This window comes from Sinohyriopsis cumingii, chromosome 19, assembly GCF_028554795.1.
Source record: "Sinohyriopsis cumingii isolate HCF-2022 chromosome 19, ASM2855479v2, whole genome shotgun sequence".
In the NCBI taxonomy this organism is placed as follows: domain Eukaryota; kingdom Metazoa; phylum Mollusca; class Bivalvia; order Unionida; family Unionidae; genus Sinohyriopsis; species Sinohyriopsis cumingii.
Genome location: NC_142979.1, coordinates 68,013,777 through 68,041,176, shown reverse-complemented (window position 1 = coordinate 68,041,176; position 27,400 = coordinate 68,013,777). Strand labels below are relative to the sequence as shown.

General features: G+C 37.4%; 1 protein-coding gene across 1 annotated transcript in view; it reads left to right on the top strand.

Annotated features, from left to right (window-relative positions):
• LOC149775886 (NAD(+) hydrolase SARM1-like) overlaps positions 1–27,400 on the top strand; it is an 84,822-nt gene that overhangs the window by 20,659 nt on the left and 36,763 nt on the right. The window contains exon 5 of the mRNA XM_089944215.1: positions 5,045–5,280. Coding sequence (XP_089800341.1) covers positions 5,045–5,280 — 236 coding nt within the window. The remainder of the gene's footprint in view (positions 1–5,044; positions 5,281–27,400) is intronic.

Below are 27,400 nucleotides of genomic sequence, written 5' to 3'. Positions count from 1 at the left end.
AATTTGCATTTTAAAGTTAAATCTTTAATAAAATAATGCCTAGGCTTTGGTTTCAAGGATTTGTATATTTTTTTCTGAATATATTTGCCTGATGATTTAAGAAAACAGACAATCTAATAAACTGGTACATCCCAGACTTAGCGAAGTCCGCCATTATTTCCCGTTAGGTCTACTGGTTCACTTACAGTTTCAAACTAATTTTATGATGAAATAGAGGCAGTTAATATATATCCAGATCACCGATTCTGATCTTAAAACACATGTTTCTATGTTTTATCGTCAAAGGATATCATGCAGGAAATTGATAGTTGCTAGCTTACTCGGAAAAGGGTTAATGGTCAGTCAGCTAACAAAACATATGCTTGTGAATGGGCAAGAGTTTGTTTGTCAACGTATTTGATATCAAAACTAGGCCTAGCTACTGAAGTCTTCATGAATACATTTACAACACTAGAGCTAACCGGGCTAAGACGAGGGGCATTTTAAAAAAGTATGGTCGGTCAATGTACCTCTTAAATAGCTCTTCTTTGTCCATCAGAGTGATACTGAATTTTGTCAACCCAAGTAAGGACTTATTCCAAACACTAAGCTAGGCATCACACACTTTCGAACACTTAGCTACTGTCCTATCCGAACTATCAGTTCTAGCAGCTTTTGCACTCTTCTGAATCTCATTACAATCTCTTATGTTTGCCGTTTAACACCAAAATACTTTTCCAAATTTACGAATGGCATTTTGTCTCAAGTCTCAACATGTTTTGATTCTGAGGTCAGGCGCACTACTTATTCCGATACATTCAGAAATGAACACAATAACGAAAGCTAAAGTTGTATATTTGATGTACTTTTATAAATAACCGCATGTACATCTCTGGGTCTTTCTGACTATGAATTCAATCACTGTAAATATCAGTACATTTCACCACCTGTCCGCCAGTCAAAGCCTTTGAACTTGCTGCCCAGCTATTGCATCATGTTTTTTTTATGTACTTTTATAATGGGAACATATATGTGCATCAAGGGGTCTTTCAGTCATTGAATTCTGTCATAATTGTAAATATTAGCACAGCAAATTGATCAACACATTTTCCCATAAAGCAGGTGGCTGAAGCAGGACTGGCAAGTCTTTGAATTTTGCCGCACACCTATTACATACATACGGAGGACTCCCGCCTCAGTGATGTTCTGTGTCCCAGATCAAAAATTGGCATCCAGATACGCATAATTAAGCGTTTCTGAGATCTCTGTTCTGTGTACCTGATATAAAGATTATCACATGACTTCCCCCACCCTTTCATTTCGCAGTTCTGGTTTTTCCATAATTACGCATTTGTTAGTTTTAATAGAGAGATTTCTCAGTTTTGGGTTTTTCACACTGATGTCAAGATGCTTGTTGTAGCCAGATTTTGAGTTAATTATCTTCAGATCATTTAGATTTCAAAAGGATTAATTCTTTATTCTCTGGAAATATTTGAAGAGTGCTCACACAGATTTTGGAAAGACATTGTTTTACAAGTTTAATTTGGATTTCCAATACCGGAGTGCCATTATTTGTATTTCTACAAGGAACTGTAGATAAGCACAGTACTGACTACAGCATACGTCATCATCATTCATCTTGGATTTGACATCAGGATTCGAATTTGAAATTATTAGAACATTTATTACTAGGACTTTTGCAATTTAATTCGTGGATTATTGTTAGATTATTTTTGGACTTGATTCTTGAAACCATAAGTTGTTCTCTTTTTTTCATTTTTACAAAATTTTCCAGGAAAATAAATTATTTGTTAAAATTTAGAAAGTTTGTTGTTTTCACTCTTTCTGTGTTACTGTTTATTCGAGCCTAAACATGTAACACCATGACCTTGGCCTCTTTGAAATAAGAGTATTTGGAATAGGTCTATCTTGATTCTGATGCCTAGTTTTCAATTTGAAGCAATCAGAAATAACGTGTCCTTTCTTCTTACAATAGGTATGCATAGGAAGAGACAAGGATCTTTGATCAAGCTTATCTAAAGCTTGACTTTTAAAAGTTGTGCTAGTTTGAGATTTAGACGGGCTTGTATTAGGTTGAAATACTTTTCCGCCAGAAGACTGTTGAGTGGAAGTCTTAATTGCAAAAGGAACTTTATGAGTTAAAGAGTACTCTGTAGCAGCACAAGCAGTATTTTCCAAGGTTTCTATCTTATGCTTATCAAGATAAGTCTCAATGTCACTATGGACACAGTTCTTAAACTCTTCAAGTAATGCAAGTTGTTTGAGACATAATCTTGTTCAACTTTCTTGGCTAAGCACATATCTATCAAATAGCTGCTTATTTTTTCTAGCAAATCGACATGAGTTTCTTCAGCTTCTTTTTTATAGTTTCTGAATTTTTGCCGATAAGCTTCAGGGACTAACTCATATCCGCTTAAGATGCATTCCTTAACTGCATCATAGTCACCACCTTGGTGAACTAACAGTGAATGGCAAATATCACTAGCTTTACCAATAAGTACAAATTGTAATAAATGAGTCCAGTGCTCCCTTGGCCATTTAAAATTTTCAGCAACTTTTTCAAAACGAGTAAAATATTTGCCTACTTCTCTTTCTCTGAAAGTAGACACTAACCTAATATTCTTTGCAACTTCAAAACTTAAATTTGTATTTGAAGTGGGAATTTGCTTTTCCCTTGCCAGCTCCATTTCTTTTATTCTAAATTGATATTCCCTCCTTTCCTTCTCCATTTGCATTTGCATCTCTTTCTTCCTTTTGTAACTGCATTTGCATCTGTTTCTCCTCTTTCTCTGATAGTAAATGCATTTGCTCTTTCTGTAACAGCATTTGTTCTTTTTGTAACATCATTTGTCTTTCTCTTTTAATTCCTTATCTAATTGTATTTGCATCTGTTTTTCTTTCTCTTTCCTGTCTCTCTCTCTCTCCTTTCTCAAATTGTAACTGCATTTGTTTTTCTTCTTTTTCTAAAAACATTTGTTCTTTCTCTTTCTTCAATTTCATTTGTTCTTTCCCTTTCTCCAATTTCATTTGTTCTTTCTCTGATTGCAACTGCAACTGCATTTGTTTTTCTTCTTCATCTTTCTGAAGTTCCAGCTTCCTCAATTCCAATTCCATCTTGTAACTTAATTCTAATTCCTTTACTTTTATGTCAGAGTCTGATACAGATTTACTGATTGAAACCAAAACAGTTTTATCCAAAACATTCTTTTCTACCAAATACTGAACCAATTTTTGATTTTAATTTCTTGCTTCACTAAGGAAGCCTTTGCCTCAGAAAGATCATATTTTCTTGCAAGTTGAATCAATTCATCTTGTTTGAAAAAATCTAATTGTTCTTGGGTAGGATTGGAATGAAAAATTTCCACTTTAAAAGACATTGTTGAAAAAGCATGCTGATTTCACTAAAAATATCAAAATACATAGTGAATTCAAATTTCAAAACAAAGTTTTCTGAAATATTTTAGCAAAAATTCAAATATCTTGGACAATCCCACAACTTCTTATGCTATGTTTTTAGGCTCTAATAAACAGTAACAAAGAAAAAGTGAAAACAACAAGCTTTGAAAAATTTAGCAATTAATTTATTTCCCTGGGATAAAAAACAATGTAAAAATGAAAAAAAAAAGAACTTACGGTTTTAAGAATCAGATCCAAAAATAATCCAAGAATAATCCAGAAATTAAATTTTAGAAGTCCTAGAAATGAAATATTCTAATGAACTCAAGTTCAAGTCCCATCGATAAATCCAAAATGGAAGGCTATGACGTATGCTATAGCTTAGTATTGTGCTGTTGTGTCTACAGTTCTTTGTTGTTCCACAGAAAATAATATTCTGGTGTTTGAGTTCTGAATAAAATGTAAAGAAATGTCTTTGTCCAATAATTCTTATAAGCACTCAAATATTTCCAGGATAAAGAATTTTTTAGAATCCAAATAATTCGAATAAAAATAAAAATGTAACTCCAAACTGGTCACAACATAATGAACACCTTGACATCAAGTGTTTTTAAGCCCAAACTGACTAAATTCTCTATAAACATTGGCATTAAACATGAACTACTGTGCAATTCTGGTAACACCAGAATTTCGAAATAGTGGCAGTTTGCATCTAAAGTCATGTATTCCCAGTATGACCTTGACAAAAACCAATCATTTTACTCTTAAGATAAAAATAGAAAGTTGTTTTCTTGTCTCACAGGTTTCTGAATCAAGGTTGGGAACTAGGTCAGCTTTAAGTGTTTGCAACAAAACATTCAGGTCAACATATATATACATTACATGGATGAATGGTGTGCTACATGAAAATTTTCATGCAGGAAATATTTAATGTGTGTCACCTTATGAAATTCTACTGTATCTGACTACTGTATATACTCAAATTTAGGTCCGATCCAACTGTAAACATTATTGACCCTGATCTGCCATTACATATTGTGACAACTGATCAGGGTCTGTATTGTTTGGCCTACTGATTATCACAAACTACATAGGCCCAGATCTGCTGGCACATTTTGGACTTTATGTTTTGCATATTGGACCCATGAATTTTGATGTCCTGGTCACTTTTTACTCAAAATCTCGAACTCATCCTACTTTTTGCAAAAGTTTACCTGTACATGTAATTATGTTTTTCTCACTGTATTTTGTAATGCGGGTAGAAAGTTTACATTATTTGATACCATTATAGAACTAAATCTGTTGACTGTTCGTAATACCATTAATATTGGTGTATCTTAAATGATATTGATGGAACATGACTCAGAAGTAGAGTACAACCTTATGATGTGTAAATGTGCCACATGGGGTTAGCAAGTTAATGTGAGAAGCTCCTTCTAAAGTGTTACATGTAGATTAAGATTTCTGGAATTTCTTAAGTAGGTTTTATGTATTACATTCTGCATTAATGAACAATTTGAATAAATCAATTTTTACTTTAATTTATTTATCATTTATCTCAAGAGATGATGTCTTTGAAGTATTACTTTTGAATATTGTATCTGATGTAAATATAATGGAAATTTTATATCTGATTTATGCTTTTCAGATTTATGAGAGAGCTCAAAGATCTGAAGATGTCTGCAGACTATACATCATGTGACCCATCAAAGCTTGAACATTGGTTGAAAGATATTGCTCCAGAGTTCAGCCAATACACCTATCATCTGGTTCAGTCTGGCTTGGACCGGATGTTCCTTAGACACGTGAATGAAGAGCACCTCAGAGAGGATTGTGGGATACAAAATGGTATACATAGAGCCAGAATTCTGCAAAAAATTAGAGGTAATTACATTTTGATACTCTGGTCATGACCTATTCTTTACAAAAGACAGTACAAAATGGAAGACATTTAGTTTTGTCCATTTGAGCATTTCTGACAATAGTGTATGAACCTCTCGAAAAAGATAACAATTTTCTACTGGTTGTAAGAAGGCCTCACAGGTTTTCTGTGTTGGAATAAAAATTTGCCCAGGTTGAAGATTGTAGATTCCTCTTATCCAATATACAATTCATTATGACACAGTTTTTGAGATCGTGTCTGTGTTTCACAGCAGAAAGCTAGTTTGGTCCATTTACAGAATGTCATAACCACTGAATATTTCCCAATGTTTCATGTACTTTTTTGTTGAATTTTTCACTTTCTTTCACAGTTATTGCAAATCAATTGAATTAAGTTAGCTGTATCCACATAATTTCATGTCCATCCAGTCTCCGAGTTCATAGAGCTACCATACACTTCAGGTAACAAGAGATGTTATGATGTAATGATCATAACATTTTAGTCTGTGCATTTGGTACTGGTTTTACAAAAGAGGCTGTCAGAATGTATTGGGTGCATGGGATTCGATGGGTTGAAGCTAAAATCTTGATATGCATGGTCTTGATTAAGTCAGGTTGTACTGTTTACAATTTATGCTAGACCTATTTCCATTTGTTGCCATGGTAAAATCCCAATACTTTTTATTACATTAAATCCCACCTGATTCTAAACCCTTTCTCTGACCATATCCAGTGGTTGTAACCCCAAAAAACCCCAACAAATATTATGTATCCTCAGTTATGAAAATTTAGTTAAAAAAATAATTTCACTATAAGTGCAGTATTTGTTATTTACAAATCCGAGGGTCCAAAAATTATACCCCTTTTAAAAATGGTTACAACATGGGTAAATTTATGTACCAAGCTTTTTGAATTTCCTTCTGGCAGTTTAGGAGGAGATAGAGTTGCAGACATGTAGATTGACAGACAGAGAGACAGATGGATTGATAGATAGACAAACAGACAAATGGTTTCACAATAACTGCTTCCTTAAGAGTAAGGATAAATATTGTAAGTGTGTGGGGCAAGGCTTTTAATAAATGTATCCTTCTGGGTCTTTACAGCATGCACTTAGGCCATGTGATTTCAAATTAGCACAGAAACTGTATATTGCAATTCATTTTAGTTGATACGAGCACCTAGATCACATTATTCCATGTACAAGCAGGAAAATCGACAAACAACAAAGACTTGAATTAAAAAAACGTATTTTAACAAAATATTCAGAAATACATATAAAAAAATTACATAATGCTTGGTTACTTTATTTTACATCTTCCTTGTTCTCTACATTCCTGCTTTAGCTTCCAGACAAATGTGGAGCCGTTTAGCTTCTTATTTAGTTATTTGGCAAAATAAATGTATCCCTAAAAACTCCATGGAAGTAGGAAACAACTGTATTGTGTATGATCTATCCTGTAGTTATAACTTATTCAATCAAATAACATTAATTATAAAATATTTAATTTTCACTAATTAATTAATTCTGATAAAATGAAACTAAGACTAATTCATTATCATTCAAAACTCACCTTTAAATTGTACTGTGAAACTCAACTGGTTATGGCATATCTTGGATTTTGAAAATGGTACCTGACATAACTCAGCACCTGTCAGCCAAACATTGGGAAGGCCTTCCTTATATCACCTCTTGTCATCCACCAGCTGTCCAAAGAATGATTGTCAGGGAATAAATTAACCAATGAAACTTTGTGAGGATATTAGACAACTGTGCCAAGCTTTATGAGAGGTTCTAACAGTGTGCCATACAAGGCTTCTGTAACTGAAATCTGCACTTATAGAAACCAATTATTTGATATGACTAAATGATGTATAATGTTGTATCATCAGTATACAGCTATTATTATAATTCCATTACATATCTGCATACACCACCTGACTTACTAAAGACCACTAGCAGCAGAAAGGGTGAATCCCACAAAGTATTTCGCTTAACAGAGCCTTCTATCGAAGACATTTTAGATAGAGATTATTATTTTTCACAAAATAAACCCTTCTAGTCAGAAAAACATGACAAAATAGGCTTTCTCCGCTGACTTGAAGTGTTATCTCATGAAAATATCTACCTATACAACTATTTCTGTTAGCACAGGGGTATCTTGCGAAAACACTCGGTGGCGTCGTCACCCTTTCTGCTGCTCTGTGAAAGTCCCTGGCAGAGTTTGCCTGCAGTCGCCGTTTCTGCTGCTGTAAATTAAAAATTTAAGTTAACAATAATGGCCAACGTCGGAGAAGCACATTCTGCTAGACTAGCTCGAGAGCGACTAGAAGCAGTAAAAAAATTTCTTCCTGTACGAGATAGTGTAAGACAAAAATTACAAGCGCGGCAGCAAGCACAAGTTGAATTTGCAACGGGTGCAGAAGAATTATTTAAACCCGTTACAACAGCTACTGAAAAAGCTGCGGAGATCACAGAAAGAGCTTTATTGGGAGATGAAAAGGGTATTCTTCCAGTGTTAAAACAAACCGCTGATCAAACTGAAAAGATTGCTAGAAGAACCAAACAAACAAAAAAGATTTTACGAGATCTTCCAACTGATATAGCTGCAGCTCAACCTCCGCCCGTCGGCGAAGAAATACTTGAAGGTATTGGACAAATTCGTACTGAACTCGCGTCCAAACCAATAAAGGAAAATATTGGACTGATTGCAAAATTTAGGGAGGGTTTTGCTGAAGATATTAAAAATACTACAAGAGAAGAATTTTATTAAATGGATATATCGTATATATAAAAACAAAAAACAAGCCAGAGATAATGATTTAGAATACAGAGGTCTCCTTAATGAAGTAAAAAGAGTTTATAACGAACATGTGAAACAACTAGAACCTCCCCAGCAGAAAACTTCTACACCTTTGCAACAACCACAGTGGAGGATAATAGATACTGACCTAGTCCCGTTAGGTGAATATGAGGTTGCATCCACGTCGTCAAAAATCCGAGCCAACTAGGTTGCCGATAATTGGTTTAACAACATCTCCTGAAAGTTTACCGCAAGATGTTTTAACTCCAAGAATTGTAAGACAACAACCAAAAACTGGAATGGGTTTAAATATTTGTCCTGATAATATTATCAATGACGTATCGCGGTTAGAAGTTCTCATCGGAGGAAGACGTGCTGGAAATAACTCACCAGAAATAATTAATGAAGCAGCTGATATCTGTCAGCGATTATTTCGCGGCGGCATCATGGATACTCACATCTACCGAGAACTTATTGATGAACTTGTTGACAGCGACTAGTTAAATAAATAACTAATTAAATAAAATGATCGTACACAATTCTCATCGTAGACCAGTTATGGTCAGGGTGGTAAATTCACGAGTACCCGCATACAGGATGACTTACGGAATTGGACTCGGCGATGTTGTTCGGGGTTTGTTTGCGAGGATGGCACCTAAAGCAATACCGATCGCAAAACAATTATCGATGAAAGCCATTGATGTTATTAAAGATAGAGCTACTGGCGCTGTTGGTAGCACTGCCAGTAAAGCATTCCTGGCAATCAAGGACAGACTAGCACGATTAATACGCAGAACCCAAGGGGGTCCACCTCCGGTAAAATTACCAGCCACCGCAGATATGCCTGCAAATGTTAGTAAAGTAATAAATGAAGCCGCAAATCAAAAACTAACAGCCTTGATAAATCAAGGGATAAATCCTGAACAAATAAACACAAGTTTGGTGGCGGGAAGTGGTCTTCGTTTTAGACGATAACTTTTATAATAAAATGTTTAAACGGGAATCCGACCCAGCATTCAACATAGACGAACCGGTCCTTAAAAATGAATCAGTGCGTGATTATCAGTATTATTCTTATGACGCACGAGAACCAAATAAACGAGGACGAATTGAACTTCAGGTTCAAGATACAAGTAGATATTTCCTGCCCGCTGAAGCATTTATTGACGTAGAAGGAGAAATTATAAAAACCGATGACACAGAATACGGACCCAATGTTAAAATCGGTTTTGTCAATAACGGAATTATGGCCTTGTTTGATAGTGCTATCTACATGATTGATGGAAAAAATATTGAATCGATTCAGAAGGATGTCGATGTTGCTACAACAATAATTGGTCTAGCAAGATATTCTGATGATTATACAAGATCATCTGGTCCATCAGTGATGTTTGCCAAGGACGCTTCTAATTATCCTAACAGTGATCAGTTCATTATTAGACGACCAAAAAACGGTGCTGCCCCTAATCCTGCTGATATCGATGTTTAAAACATGGTTATTAGCGCTAATGCAGAATTTAATTTAGGTTTCGCTGCACGTAGACAAATGTTGAAAGGTAATCGTAGAAATTTTTCATGTGCCATTCCGCTGTCGCACATCTTTGGATTTTGCAGAGATGTCAGAAAGGTAATTTTTGGAGCAAAACATACGGTCGTGCTTGTTAGAAAAGCCAACGACAATGATGCGCTATGGCGACCTCTAGGTGATGCTGGTAAGGTAAACATAACAAAACAGTCACTGTGGATGCCGGTAATGACTCCTGCAATTACTGAAGAACAGCGACTGCTTTCTTTTATGAATCAAGGTGGTAAAGTGTTGTTATCGTGGCTTACAACAACCACAGATAGTGCTCAAAATGCTAATAATGGTTTATTCACATGGCATATAGCATCACAGCAGGGAGTTTCCGCGCCGCGCCGCGACATATTTTTATTGCTCTTCAGGATGTTGCACGAGTGGGTAATGAAACACGTTCGCATATGATATTTGATCAACTTGGTATCACTGACGTTTCTCTGAGAATAAACGGACATCAAGAACCGATATCGATACTGGTTTGCAAATATCACAGTTGGATTTTATATCTCATTATCCATTCTATTACTTCTCGTTAGAGCATCTTGATTTAACCAGACAGTCTGTCGTTGATAAACACTTTCGGGCTACCGTGAATAGAGACGTAGGAACTATAGCTAATTACAGAGCAATCGCGGTCATACTTTCCGACAAAGCAATGTTGCTTGAAGGTGCTGGCGGCCGAATGATATTCGCTGATGCACCAGTGGAAAACATGTAAACAATTAGATCAATCTCGTATTAAATAAAATGTCATACAGTCACGTTAATGTTACTCTGACTCCTGGCCAGGCTAAGAAATTACAATCGAAAAACGCGAGCACATGTGGGACAACGATAACACTAAAAAATGATCAGATTACTGGCGGTCCAAACAAGTTATCATTGACTAAAACCCAACTAAAACATTTTAATAAAGCAAAACAAGCAGCGACTGGAGTTTGACTTGATTTCTCTCCAGCCGCGGTCAAAGATATGGTTAAAACCGGTGGTATATTTCCACTTCTCGCAGCAATACCAGCGCTGATAGCTGCTGCTGCCCCAGCTGTTGCTAAAGCCGCTGCGTTAGGAGCAGTTGGAACCGCTGCTGGAATGGCACTAAAGAAAGCCACAGGAAAAGGATACAAAAAAAGGGGACGAGGGCTAAGACTTCCAGGAACTCCGCCATCATGGTACCCAAAACGGTTCTAAGTGTTTTCACACCGATGTCAAATTTTGATTTGCTCGATGCTGTTAAACAATTAAATATAAAAAATTTCAGAGGCGTCTTTATGCGAGATCAGCTACCACGACAACCAAATAATCCAGAAACCGGAATTATTAATCTTGATAACAGTGATGGACCAGGAACTCACTGGGTTGCTTACGCGATCGATGTGGATTTATCAAAATATGCGACCAAAGATGAAATCGATAATCTTTTAAGTCTGACCGGGATAGACCCAGATGAGGTTGTTATTTTTCAGGACCGACACGGAGAACTAAAAACCAGTGATATCAGATGGCATGAAATAATTCGTAGGATTATTGGAGCCACTCCAGGTAACATCCCTGTGTTGACCTACAGCGGAAAAATCAGAGATTCACTGATATCAATCGCGGCGCTTCGAGATGACACACAAAAAGCTGCAGGGGAACGTGTAGCGAAGACCGGTGATACAATGACAGGTGAACTCAGCATGAACGGCAACAAAATAGTGGTTTTAAGAGATCCAACATCCCCGGAAGATGCCGCAAACAAACAATATGTTGACGCAAGCGCTAGCGCCGTTGATGGTAAACTAACAACGCTGCGGGCAGAGTATGATGTTCATGTAAACGCGTTCACAAGACTTCAAAGAAACTTTCAAAAAACCGATGATGCCACGGATAAGTTCTTTGGAACTCCTCCCGTCATCAACATGAAACTTTCTGATATCAAGACCAACATTGACACGATCAAACAAACACAGCAAAACATCGTAGCGGAGATTCCTGAGATCGTTAGCAAAAACAGTTTGATTAAAGTCCCCACTGGAGTTACTCCTGGGCATATCACCAACATAGTATACACGGTATCATCGGGATTTGCAACATGGTCCAGACAAAATAATACTTTCAAATATACAGCAACAGCCACTGGAGTGTATAGACTGTCTGTGTTCAGTGCCGCTAAATTTGAAATCTTCACAACATATCTCTGGAGACATTCCACCGATAAGTATTCTGGGGTTGTGACTATCATATTAAACAAGGAAACCGAAGAAACATTTATACTGGAAGCCGCCGACAAGAAATTATCCGCAACATCTTACTGGTGGTGTTTGGAATTTGTAGCTGAAATGCCTCAATTGGTTACCGCGTAAAATAATAAAATGGAATCAAAAACACAAAGTGTTTTGAAGTCAGCATCAACGACAACATTAGATGCGCAGCAATATAGATACGATCAAGTACGCGAATGGCATTCAGAGTTAAAAGATACTATTGACAAATGCGCAACAAAGATAAAAAAAATACAAACGGCGTGTAACTATGTTAGACACAATAGTGTATTCGGTATCCGCGGTAGTTGCATCTACTGGGGTGCTATTATCAGCGCTGACACCAGTGACAACTGCAAACGCGATTACAATCACAATTTCAACATCAACGACAATTGCAGGAGTTGCTAATATCATTGCGAAAAAATTATCCTCTTGTGCGCTAACAAAATTGCACGAATATGAAAAGTTAAACAGCGCGGCCACAAGCACCTACTCGAAATTGTCGTCGTTGATATCATCCAGCCTTGACGATACAACAATATCAGATTTCGAATTTGTGCAAATGGCAGGGGTGTACAACGATTACACAAAGAACTTCGATTTGAAACGACAGCAGATAAATAATGACGGAATTACTTCAGCAGATAGTCGCAAATACAAGCCGGGCGCGAACATCTTTGTTAACAGTAACATCAACTAAGCCACAATTCAGTATTAATTTTCCAACTGCGATTCCAGTAAGCGAGATCGCTTTAGCACAATTACGAGTATATCACAGTTGGCCCAATATCAGATCAGCATCGTTTGGAAAATTGTCAGCAAATAATTCGTTTGTGTTTGCTTATAAAAATAAACCCGATGGCACCCCAGACTGGAACGTCATTGTGTTACCAACCGGGTCTTATCAAATCGAAGAAATCAATGAGGAATTACAACGTCGAATAAAAAGAATCACCGGGAAGGAATCAAAAATAGAAATAACTGTTCATGAGCCAACGCTGTCATCCGCGATCGAAATAAACACCCCAGACTACGCCGTGGATATATACAACAGCTCAATCCGAACAGTGCTAGGATGGCCTGAATCAAAACCGCCTGAAATACCACGTCCACCTGAACCTAAAAAGTCTGATTATATCACCGACAAACAATCATATCATGAAATTACCCCGTCATACAAAGATCGCTTACTTGGAATAAGAAACGAAACGTTGGGTAGTGAATTTGAATTCGCTGGTGAGTTTTCTACTTTAACGTTTCCTTTAAAACAGGAGTTAATAGTGCCAGCGGAAAAAATAATTAAGGCTTACTGGTTTTCTCTAGGGGATATCAACCGCAAGTTCTTTACAGTCATTAATCAAGAACATAAAACACAACTAACGCGACTACGGCAATATTTCCAAGAACATCTTTTTGATATAACAAGTTCACGCAGCAAAATTATTACGCGGATTGAAATATTAAATCAGCTTGCCGCAGACTTGGAATATATCAACCAGCTAGCAATTCAGGCAATAATTGACAATAAAACCAATCATAAACAACAATTTCTAACCCGTTATTCACTAACAGAAGCCACGTTGCCGAATTATAAATTTCCCGGATACAACGTGCCCGAGCTAAGAAAATCTGTCACTGATCTCATCAATGAGTCCTTCGATGACATACTTGCAGTGTACAGAAAAACACTACTGGAGCCAACTGTCCTCAGGCACAACAATAACAGCGAAGGGCAAGGCCGGCATGTATCCCCGGGCATCGTAAATATAACTTCAGTGGTCGCGGTCAATCTTGTGTGTGATGTCATTGATGGCACTTACAGCACAGACACGACATTATCAAATCATGCCCAGCAAGGATTTATTCTTTATTCATTTACTCCGAAAGAACCACCTGGATTTCTGATTGTGCAAGAGCCAATCAATCCGGTCTATCTACGATGTCATAATCCATGGCTGACCAGAATAAATTTCACGCTGACAGACCAGTCTGGGAATCCCCTTGATTTGCGAAATGAAACACTACATATTAGTCTCCTGGTGAAATCCTAAGGACTTTCATCATAAAACGATTTCCAATTAATAATATTATATTATAATAATGTCCTTGAAGAAAAAATGTGATGATGATTTCATTGATGATGTCACTGACGATGACAGTGATGATGATTTCATTGATGATAGCAGTGATGCCACTGACGACGACAGCAGTAATGTCACCGTCAACATAAAAAATATTTCAATAAATTATTTTAAACAATAAAAAAATATATTGAAAATCGCGGAAGTCTTCGACTTGAAAATCGAAGATTTTTAGGATTGAAAATCGTTCACGATTTCACAATTAATCAAGCAAGTATCATATAATGTATCACCACGTGAAATGTTTCATACATAATAAAGAACTTCTTGATAGCGCTGTCAAAACTGGAAAAGTTACCCCGGAAAAAATAATTGTTGATATATACGGTCATGACGATTTTATACTGACTGATGCACAACTGCAAGTATTGATAAAAGATCATGTTGTGATCGCACATTGCGATATACATCAAATCCTCGAGTATATACATGTATTTAGATCGTAGATTTATATCTTAAATATGTACCACCACACAGATGTTTTCATGTATAACAAACAAGCACTCGAGGAAGCAGTCAAGGCTGCATTTGCACAAGAAGAAATTAACGTTAAATTGCTTATTGATGAATACGGAGAAGATTTCTTACTAACACAGCAACAGTTGGATAATCTCAGACGCGAGCATATTACTGCAGTAGTACGTGACAGAGATCAAATTCTCAATTATGCACACTCCTGCATTGAACCCGACCGACTTATCGCGCTGATTTCATCTCCTTGATTTCATCTCCTTGACTTTGTCACCTTGATTTCATCAAGGAAGTAAAAAAAAAGTAATATATTTTTTTACTTTCGATTTCATTTCCAAATACCTGATTTCATCAAGGTGAGGTATTTACTTCCTCGTCGTCATTAATTTCATCATTGACTTCGTCATTGACTTTGTCATCCTTGACTTTGTCATCCTTGACTTCGTCAAGGGACATACAATGTTTCAATTTTCTAACGCGAGTATTTATTATCTTTTTTGTTTCATACTCGGCTGCCAGTGCCAACCTAATCTTTTCAGTTGCATGAGATAGTGAAACAAATTCATTTATTTGTGCTTCTTCTTCTACTGTGACCAGCGATTTATACAAATTATTTAGAATTTTTTTTATGAATCGATATTGAGCAGGAAGAATATAACGCCCTGCGCATTTAGCTTCATGCAGTGATTCAAAATTGGACATAATTGTTTCAGGATTTAGTGATAAATTAAATCCTTGTTCTATTTTTTTAATAGCATCAATCACATTATTTTCGTAATTCATATTTATATATATATAATATTATATATTTAAAAGAAAAAAACATCGCATCTCCTTGAGCCTCTAGGGTGTCTTATAACATCCTACCAAACTCAGGAGCGGAAACACGACCCCCATGTGAGCCCCTAACCTGTCAATTAACAGTCTAGAAGGCCCAGAGGGTGTGTTTGCGAGAGACGAGACATTCTAGCAAGGTTCATATAGGGACAACACACAACATGTAGTATTTACATCTGTAAAGCTTCTAAATTGCCACCGCATTTTAGCAAGCTTACAGTAGTATTTTACACAATATAACTTAATTGTAACTTATCCTAGGACTGTAAAGCTTCTAAATTGCCATCGCATTTTAGCAAGCTTACACAGTAGTATTGTACAGACATATAGTAGAAGCATATTTACAGCATTGTATTTACAGAAGCATATTTACAGCATTGTATTTACAATATTTACAATTGCATATATAACTTAATTCTAATGGGGTTATATTCTACGCCCAACAAAGTTGCACTCCCTCCCCCAAAATCAATCCTGCGGAGTGGTAAAAGACCACCCCGTCAGGGGCAATAACGGGGAAAGTTGTGCAACTTCGTTGGGTTTCGAAACCCCGTACTTAATTCGGACGCTATAGTATATAAACCGACTGATACTTGGAAGTTCAAAAATAGCTCAGCGTGATTTGTTTAAAATGTTTTTTCTTAAATATGATCGCGTGGAAAATACAGATGAACCATAACCCCGAACAAGTGTAATAAAATAAAGATTTCATCTATGAAAAAAAAGATAAACAAACAATTACGCCTTTATCAAGGGTAAAATCATTCTTGACTTTATTAAGGAATAAAGGGAAGTTATTTACTTCCTTTTACACAGAAAACCGTCTGCTCGTTGTGTTACCTGTAAAGAATATACCGCTAAGCCGCGCTCGACAAATTTACCTATTGCACAAAGGGAGGGAACTAATTGCATGAGATATGCCTAACGGAGTTATCTCCGTTTGAAAATCCTAGGATTTTAGTGATAATGAAAAATAATCTTCTGATTATTTTTTGACACAGTTGATTTGGTTATATTTTCTGCGACTTTTTGTACTGAGGGTGTACAAATATCAAAATACTTGCCAGCTGAGTTCATAGATGGAAATATTATTTTTTCGTTCGTATCTAAATTTATGGATACAACTGCCCTAGACTCTCTCTTCCCCCCAGCATTCCCAGCCCTACAATTTTGACGTTGTGTCACAGCTCTTAAATTGGACAAATTATAATTAAGTCTTTGTCCATCAATGTGATCAATTACAAGACCGTCTTTGATCTCTCCATGGAAACACTCGAACGCGAACCTATGATTAAGATACCTCTTTTTCCCAGCAGTAAACATTAAATAACCAGCATTACCAACAGCACCAACTGGTTTTTTCAACCTACTATTTCTGACTATTCCCTCGCAAGATGCTTCGTAATTTGTAATGATAGGATGTGGAACAAATTCTTGGCTCATTTATATAATAATATATTTGTCTAATTTATAATTTGTCTGAAAACTTAGTTATATAATCACGCTCGGATTTCAGCGTATCTCCATTTTTTTTTTATTGTAATATCGCTTGAGTTCACGGTATCGCTTTCCTCCGCACATTGCAGATAACTGCGTTTTACCTCTGACCCCAATACCACATCGCAGGCATGGTATAGGTCCTGTGCTTCCTCGTTTGATGCTTTGTTGGTGTTCACCGCAGAATTCCTTCCTGCAGGACTTATTACAGACTGTTACAGATCCAACTTTTAACCACTTGCAATTATTCATTTGTATATATAATATTTCTTATTTAAATATTTGTCTTAAATATAATATGGAGGAGTTTTCGAGGTTATATGCAGTTGGTGCCGGGAGATTCGATCTTGACAGACTAACCCGGGACTTACGACGACAATTCCTGACTGATCTATTTAATATTATCAGGAATGCCAAAAAAGAATTTCGCGATGATGGCGCATCTCACGTGTGGTCGTCATTTAGAATTATCCGCGACAATTCTGTCAATGTTGTTGACAAAGTCATCGATGCTACAATGAATGATGCACGAGCAAAAACAATTATTGATTATCTCACCGCTGATGAGGGTGGTCGGAAATATTTTTTCAGAATAAAATTTATTGTGCAAGCAGATTCTGATAAATGGATTATCCGTGACAAACTCGACCCTGTTCTTGATAATGGAAAAACCATTCTGGTAATTAAAGATTCCAAACCAGGAATGCTGACTGGGATTGATAAACCATATTACACTCGAGCATATCCCATGACCGCAGTCATTTATGGAATCTATCCAATAAAAAAAACAAAAATTGATAAACTCACCCCGATGAGGACGTCATTGGGGCTGAATTGTGTAGCCGAGCGAGTAATGGAACATTTTAAAAATGCGATGCGGGGAAACGGCCTGACTGCGTTAAGACAGTCCAAAATAACAGCGTGGGCTGAGCGGGTCAGACACACAGGAGCATCAATAAACGATGTCGCCAAGCTAGAAAGCGCCTTAAGATTCCCCATAACCGTAACAACGATAACAAAGGAAGTATTATACAAATAGAAATATAATCGATATGGGGCTCCAATAAATATCATTGATCATAACGCTCATGCTTGGACTAACGCAGATACGATATTTCTGCGGGATCGTGTTGTGAAATTTTCTTCGGGAAATATATTTGATACTATCAAACAGATAAGCAAAACCGACCCTGTGTCGATGTGGTTGTTTAAAAGTTCCGAAGATTCCGAGTATGATCAATTTGTAAAACCCAACGGTGAATTATACCGGATGGAGTCGTTGCAACAACAAATGAAAAAACTCGCAGAGAAATATGTGAAAATTGAAGAAAACACCGAGCAGTTATTGGTTAATTGTTTTACAATTCCGAGTGTTGCCGCTCACGCTGCAAGAGAAAGAAATTCATGGAGACCAACCCGAAGTCAGTTTCTTTCGGATATACTATTAAGGTGTGTCGAGTATGGACATGGCGGGCTGTGGAATACCCGGTATGACTACCGGGATATGATTTCTATGGATATGATCGCGTGGTATCCGGGAAGCTTTCTCGGGATGGGCGAGTGCCGCAAATACTTTAAGCGATTTGGACATCCCACGAACTCGATGACACGAGTTGCTATAAACGGTCCTTTACCCGATTTTGACTTGACAGGATTTGGTCGTGTGACTTCGTTTGAATTCGCTGCGAGACTTCATCTGCGCTGTTATGTTTGGTTTGGCAGACACTTCAGTGAAAAGCGCTGGGTACCAATAGTGTTATTGCGATATATGCTTGACAGCCGAATACTGGTATCATTGACTGTCAGTGAAGCAATCATATCATATCGACCGCAGACCTCAGTTTGGTTACCAACACCGGAGCATATCAGTCTCGATGATATTATTAGCGAGTATGCACGAGAGAGTCCAAATACTCCCATGTATGTCATTATCGGTGAGGCTCCTAAAGTTCTCAAGATCAAACTTAGCAATAGTGAAAAAATAGCAAAAGATCTCGGACGAAGAATAATCGGTAAATTTACTCAAGGTGCTGCATATGATCATAAACTACATCACTCGCGACTGATTATCGATGAAGCTGAATTGGATTTTATAATTGCTGATGCCGTTGCGAGAAATATATTTTGTAATCGGGAGGACGCGCTCTTGTCCGACGGGAAAAAGTTGGGCACAATTGTAAGTTATATCGACGGAGAATCGCCTCAATACACACATCTAAGATCTTCGATGCTGGCTTATGTTTCTATAAATTTACTATCAATGATAAATCAATTTCCTGACACCGCAGTTAGAGTTGCAATGGATTCATTTTATATCAGTAAAAGATATTTAGAATCACTGGCTCGTTTTACAAAGAAAGTCGAAGACTTTTACGTTGAATCATGGAGTTCGTGGAGAATAAAAGCGGAGATGTTACATGAATATTGTGAATCCGTTGATGTTACAATTAAGGATAATTATTGGAAATCAGAATTATCAGAAATGTCGAACGCACCATCTGTGCATGATCCAATCTCCAGACACAAAACCGTTTATTTGAATGGACCGGGTGGGTCTGGTAAGACAACTCGAGCAATTGAATTATTTCAAAATTCAGATATGATTGTGTTAACACCTACACACAGGCTTGCCAGGGAGATGAAACAACGAGGAGTCAATTCTTGTACTTATCACAGCTTTTTCAAATACAGCGGTGGTGTGTGGACGTCAGATCGAATGGGAACAAAATATATTCCCGAGAAAATAAGATGAGATGGGATGAGATATGTACGGTACCGTTGGAAACGTTAAAAACATTTCTGGATTGGCTGCTAACAGCGAATACTGCAGTGATAATGTGCGGCGATCACGGTCAGCCACCTCCGTTTGTCGGCGTATCTCCACATTCGTGGTTAAAAGATTTTGTTGATTATTATGAAGAAGTGTCTGATGATCATAGAGCACTTGATGCAATGTTGAAGGAATTTAAAACATTAATCAGATTACAACCGAATAAAATTCAATGTGAAATTATGCACGAGATGATTCCTGAAACTTCAATGAGCGACTTTTGGAGTGCGTGGAAACCAAACGATTTGATAGTGGCAAGTAGAAAGATAGTCAGAGACACACTTCAACAACGGCTATTTCAATTACAACAAGAAAAGTTTCCAATGCTGCCAGTGCCGTTATGTTATAGACCAGTTAATACGCGGTTACAGAATATAGATGTTGATATTCCTGGGAAAACAGAGAAACAGAATTTAGTACTGAATGATATTGTGTTAGTTGATATTAATGCTGTCAAAGATGCACTAAAAATGAATAAATCCCCGTGGACGCTGGGATACGCAATGACGATACATTCATCTCAAGGACTAACTATCAGTGATACAACTGTCTGGATTGTTGATGATCGAATCGAATGGTCAAACTTGGTCTACTTGGCTGTGTCCAGAGTCAGAAGAATATCTCAGCTGCGAAGAATTGTCTTGGAAGATTCAATAGCTGATAAAATTAATAATGAAAACAACAGCGCCATAATAAAAAGAAAACTCGCTGGTTACAAACAGAGTGACAAAAAAAATAATCGCGATTTCGACCTCGACGATGACTTCGTTATGGCGCTGAAACAACAGCAGAATAATCACTGCGCGAGCTGTAATTGTATAATGCTATGGCAGTATTCAAGTAATAATCCAAGACAATTCACCGTAGATAGAAAAGATAACAGTCGCGGTCATACACGTGATAATGTGATGTTGACCTGTCTTGAGTGTGATCGACGTAGAGGCGCCAGCGCCTTGGGTGCTAGTTAAGTGATCGGGGTGGTAATTGTGTGTCCTCGGGAATTACTTGTAATTGCTCACGTGTGAATCCATGTTGAGGAGCAGTTGAATCCAACCTGTAGATCTCTGGTCTGCCAGTGGATCTTGTCATGGTGGATATCTTATGTGTGGTAACACTCCAAATAGGATCAGTCGCTCTTCGTTTACCGCCTTCAAGTTCATCTGGTTCATATAAATATCTTACAGTGACATTACCCAGTATTAGTTGTGCTGAAGAATCACGTCGTACGGGTATATGTTTTTTTGTGATCGCGATGGCAGGTTTCATGTTGGTTGTTCGAGTTATTTCATTATTTAGCGCAGCTATCACACTTGGTAATCTTGCAACCCATTCACGAGATCTCGTATCCTGAATAAATTCCTTTGCATACTGATATCCAAATAACCGCTCAGCAAGTGTTCGATTGAATCGCTCAACAATTGCCTGATCACGGTGAATTTCAGTATGCCCTCGTCTGATGGTGACATTATGTTGTTTCATCAACGATGATACTACACCTTGAAATTCTTTGCCAGGATCAACTTGTAATAAATTTGGCCATCGTAGAGGTCCTCATTGATAAATTCGTTCAAACGCAGAAGCAACCTCGGATGCTGTTTTAGTTGATAGCGGTTCTGCATCTTTGTATCTACTTGCAACATCAACTACAGATAATGCATACTTGTGTGTGTTTTGACGTCTCCGGATTTTAATAGTATTGTGTGGCAGAAATAATATATCAGCCTGATGAATCTCATTTGGCACACTAACATTGAAATGCGCAAAGTGAATTTGTTTAGGACGCGGCAGATAAATTTGCCATATTGCCTGTCGGAATAACCACTTTTTAGCAGTAACTCTCGTAAGTTTTGCTGCTTCAGCGAGTTTACTAATTGCTGCGCTACCTCTCCAATATCCGCTTGGGGAATAATAAATCGACTCCATTACATACCAGCACCTAGCGCTAATTTACCTTTCATTGCGGATTTTATTAACCAGGATGCTAACTTTTCTTTGAAAGATTTATCAGTGATGGCATTTAACGCATGAATTAATTTCACGTCCGCGAGATGGCGCTGTTGCAAATCCTTACTTCGATAAGCTACATCATGCGCATGACACACCTTGTCAATAGCTTTTATCGGATATTCACCTGGATTGGGCTGATTCTGGTCATTAAGTCTGATATCAAGTCGGGTTCCAGGACCACAGTAATTATATCCTGGAAGATGTTTTTCTCCTGGGTATTTAGCTCACGGAGCTCCTGGCAGCTTGGCTAACTTGGCTGCGATATCACCTCCTTTTTTTTAAATAATAAATTTGAACTTTTTTGTGCCGCATCGTTCACACTTGCCTGTAAGTGCAGATCGATTATTTTTTGTTGTAATCGTTGTTATGTCCGCAGTTGGGGTATGTGTTCTACATTTCACACAATGTAAATCCATATTATTTTATGATATATCTAATGGAGATCTCTGACTTTTCTGCTACAAAACCACGAGAGCCAATCAAACATAACTCAGTGCTACCAAATTCTGTCCAAATGATTATTATAGGCCCATCTGGGTCGGGTAAGACGCAGTTGTTACTTAATTTAATAATGAAATAGATGAAGTGGGATAAGTTGTATTTGGTAGCTCCATATGTGGACGATCAGCGATGCTACAGCGTGTTAAAAGATTTTAATGAGAATGCAGCGGCGATAAATGACGGTGATGATGTTATTGAATTTATTACTGACATCGATGAGTCACCGGGTATCGATGGAAGCATCAATAATTTAGTCGTGTACGACGATGTGATGCTGGACAAACAAACAAACCCTGCCAGGATATTTTCACGCGGCAGACATAAAAACGTGGATGTGATTTATGTAACTCAACGATATACACAAATCCCGAAAGTGATTAGAGATAACTGTAACATTCTTGCGCTGTTCAATGGCGTTGACGTACACACGTTACGAAATATTCATCAGACTTGGTGCAGCGGCTACATGGACATAAATAAATTCAAAAATTTCTTTAGTCGTGCTCAGGCAAAACCACATGGATTTGTAACGATAAATTTACATGATCCTCGAACACGGTATCGAGTTGGGTTAGATACAGTTTTTAACTAGACTGCAGGCAAACTCTGCCAGGGACTTTCACAGAGCAGCAGAAAGGGTGACGACGCCACCGAGTGTTTTTGCAAGATACCCCTGTGCTAACAGAAATAGTTGTATAGGTAAATATTTTCATGAGATAGCACTTCAAGTCAGCGGAGAAAGCCTATTTTGTCATGTTTTTCTGACTAGAAGGGTTTATTTTGTGAAAAATAATAATCTCTATCTAAAGTGTCTTTGATAGAAGGCTCTGTTAAGCGAAATACTTTGTGGGATTCACCCTTTCTGCTGCTCCACTCCAGATTGTGGACCCAAAACATACAGTGGTCTGGCCTAGGTAGAGATGGATCTGAGATGTCAGTTAAATAAGACAAGTGAAAGCAAATTCTGTTTCATGCACATTACAGCTCAGAAAGATAAGTCCTGCTGCAAACTGTACAGACATCATCACATAATGTGCCAGCATATTTGGGTCTGTGCAGTTTGTCAGGTGTATTCAGTAGAACAAACAACATAGACCCTGATCTCCAGGTGCATTATGCTGCAGCAGATCAGGATCTTTATTTGCAATTTGAATCAACTTAAAAGCTAGTACATACATTATAGTATTCATCAGATTATTGCATGACACACATCATTAAGCAAGTATTACTGAAATAAATTTGGCACAATAAAATCAGTTAATAATTCCACTAATTTATTATTTATTGAAAAATGAAATATGTGTTAAAACATTATTAAATCATAGGGTGTATCTGTTAATATTCTGTTTTGCAGATAAGCATAGTGCAGGTCATTTATATCCTAGGACTAGTTTTCCTTTTCTGCTGTATGGCATGAGTCAGTTTTTGTTTCACTGCCTTTCAGCTCAAGATGAAGTCAAATTATTTTTTTTATCCAAATACTAACATTTGTTAGTGCTTTGTTGGCTTGCTGTTCCTGATGTATTCAGCAAGAGATTAAAGACTTGAATTAAAAATGTATGCAAGACCCATGCTTGAACAGTTGTATGTGCTATTAATTTCAGTTTTACATCTATCATGTACATTAATTATGTGAAATTATCAAATGATTTCTTGTGGATTATGGCAAAGATTATTTAGTAGTTTATTTAGTACCAATAAAATTGGAGTGAAGTGCCTTGCCCAAGGACACACCACATTAACCTACTCGAAATGATCCGATGATGGGATTTGAATACACACCCTTTCATGTCACAATTCCATTGTGTCTACCATTAAGCCTCTGCACCTCCTTGAAATTATCTTTAAACAGTATTCTTATATCTTTAAACAATTTCTTATAATTATCTTTAAACAGTATTTTTAAAATTATCTTTAAACAGCATTCTTATAATTATCTTTAAACAGTATTCTTAAAATTATCTTTAAACAGTATTCTTACAATTATCTTTAAACAATATTCTTATTATTTAGACATCATTTTTTGTTATTAAATTTAGACATGATCATCAGGGTCCATACTAGAGGATGAAGGGACAATTCAGGCCGAATAGACACCCCGATGCCTGAAATTTTGCTGAAATATGTAAAGAATCTATTTTATGTCATCTTTTCTTGAGTCAGTTTCACTCCTGTTTGCCGTTTTAGGCCATTGAAAGCTTTTTCATTGCAATTTAAACTGGATTTGCCTGAAAAACTGTTATAAGCAGCTGACATGCAGGAACACATATGGTCCTCACTTGCATACATGACCTGAGTTATCAAGTTGTGCTAACGAATATTGAGAGAAGTACATAAGGGGAGCTAAAAACTAAGATGTGTTCACATTAGTAGGAGGGGTGGATTTTGAAGGTAGCAGAAAGTAATTCATAACATTATTGTTATTAAAGCTGTACTGATTAATTGGCCATACTCATAATTGGGCCGATTATTAAAACAATCGGTATAATTGGTATCGGCAGAAATAATTGGTGCCAAGGTAAACAAATTTCCCAAAAATAAATTCAGTCATCACATTCATCGATATGTCTTGAATTTTAAATCAGAATTAATTAGTGGAAATTAAGGAATAAACATTTGATTTGTGGGTTAATTGAAAGACAATATATTCTTAAAAGTAAATACTTTTTACCACACTTGCTGTAAACTACTGCTGATTGTCTGCACACAACAAATTATCAATACCATTCATGCACTCATCTCAGTCACAGCAGCCAACCAGCAAATGAGGCCTCATGTGGCTGTTCAGCTTTCAGCATGCACATTAGCAGCTAGCTAGGCAGCTAGCGAAATTATGACTCACTATTGTTAATCTGTTATTTAGCTGACATACAAATATTATGCAGTATTGATATTGGCATGCCAGTGCCAGCAACATTACTCCTGGATACTCCAGCTGCTAAGCTGCTTCAGCGTGCAACTTGCAGCGTGGTGTGTGCATCCAGCCACATGGACAACTTAGTAGTAACTTACTTGATTTAAAACATTATTTCAAGAGCGTGAATCAATTGGATTATTAATATTGACTTGCAATTGTCCACTATTAAATATACTACCAAGCCTATGCATAATGTCAAACTCGAAACACTCAAGTTTAGTCTGGAATTACTTCAAAGTAAATGCATTCGATGAGTCCAAAGAAAATGTGCACACTTTGCGAAGCATGCATTTCCAGGGGTGGAAAGAATTCTAAAAATTATACAATATCAAATCTTGTCCAGCACTTGTGCTGAAAGCACATCATTGAACATGGCCTGTTTCTGGCAGATTCAAAAGAAAAGAATGCTGCGCAGTTAACCTCAGCAGCTGCAGCAATTTTTCATTTGCATTTGTTGACCCAAGAGCTATTCGTTGGCACAAAGCTATTGCAGAGTTCATGGCAGCAGATGTGCAACCATATTCCATTGTTGAAGACATTGGATTTTAATGTCTGATGGCCAAGGCAGAACCGCGCTATAAAATTTCAAGTTGGAAGTACTTTTCCACATCTTTGACACCTGACATGCTTAAAATGATACAAAGCAAGGTGCGTGATTTAGTTTCTTCCCAGTCTGACCTTTGTTTAACCTCTGATACGTGGTCAGACCCCTCCATCAGCATAGTCTTGAGTGTTAAGGAACACTGGCTGATGGTAGACTTTCAGCAGAAACAGGTGATTTTAGCAGCAATGCCTCTCGATGAATCACACACAGGAGAATATGTGGCAAACAAACTGGACAGATTATGCAAGGAATACAACATTCCCAAAACTCATATCCATGTTTTTCTGTGTTGGAGGTGCAAACATGGTTTAAGCAATGCGTCTGGCTGAACTCGACAGCATCAGCTGTTTTGCACACACACACACTGTTGCTTGTTTGTCAGTGAGGGCATTATGTCACAACAAGCTGTCAAAGATGTTTTGACGATCTCGTGATCCATAGCAAGTTCTGCCACTCCCTCCTGGCACAACAGCAGCTTAAAGAGCAGTAGGAAAATTTGGCGCTGCCCATAGGAAACTCATCCAGGATGTCCAGACGTGCTGGAATTCTACATACAATATGTTGGTTTTGTTAGATGAACAGAAACAAGTCTTGTGGGCTTACGCTACTCTCTATGACCTGTCTAGCCTAACAGCCCAACAGTGGTTCTTAATTAACAATATTGTGGACACGTTAGGCCCATTCTCGGACATTACTAACGAAGTAAGTGATAGCCAAACATCAGTATTTGTTATTCTTCCTATGCTGAAAATGCTCTGAATGTTGCTGGCTCGAGAGCATGAAGCAAGTCAAGGTATTCAGACAATGCGACATGATATGTTGACGTCACTGAACACACGCTTTGCTGACATTGCCAGTAACAAGAAGCTTGTCTTGGCCACCATCTTGGATCCATGATTCAAACATCGCCTATTCAGCAAAGAATTACTTGTGACCAAATCCAAAGAATGGCTTGCAGCAGAATGCTGACAAGCAGGTGGAACCCCCCGACCAAAAAAAGAAAAACTGCAACTGAAACAAACGTCACCGGACCATCAACATTGCATCTCTGGGATTTGTTTTCTGTGGTCTGTGAACCTGTCTGTACCATCAATGAAACAACCCATGTGGGTGACGCCACTGACACGATGCTTGAATTGTATCTGGCCAGCCCTCTGTTGCCACGAGAAGAAGACATATATGGCTGGTGGAACACTCACAGGTTTCAGTTCCCATCTTGGTTAAATTAGCTAGGCGCTATTTGTCTGCACCAGATTCAAGCGTTCTAGGCAGGCAGCTGTTTAGTGGTGCAGGCTAGATATTTTCAGATTGCCTGGATTGTTACTTGGCGAGAAGGGAGAAATGTTACTGTTGCTTAAATACAACGGACCTCAACTAGGCTTTCAGTATTAGCTGCAGCCAGCATACAGTGACATTTAACTTTAGTCTTAAAGCATGAGTATTATTAATTTTAATTATTATTGGGTTATCGTTATTAATATTTTGTTAGTCCTTTTTTGAAATCTAGTAATGGCGATCTGCATCATTGAATATAAGTTAAAAGACTAGCTTAATACATTTTCATTCATTTATATCTTGAATTGACAAACCATAAGTTTTATCAGTGTTAGTTTAAATGTTTTTCAAGTTTTATGTTTGTGTGATCATTGTTTTCTATAAATAGCAATGTACTTCTTATCCGGTTTCTGTTTGTTT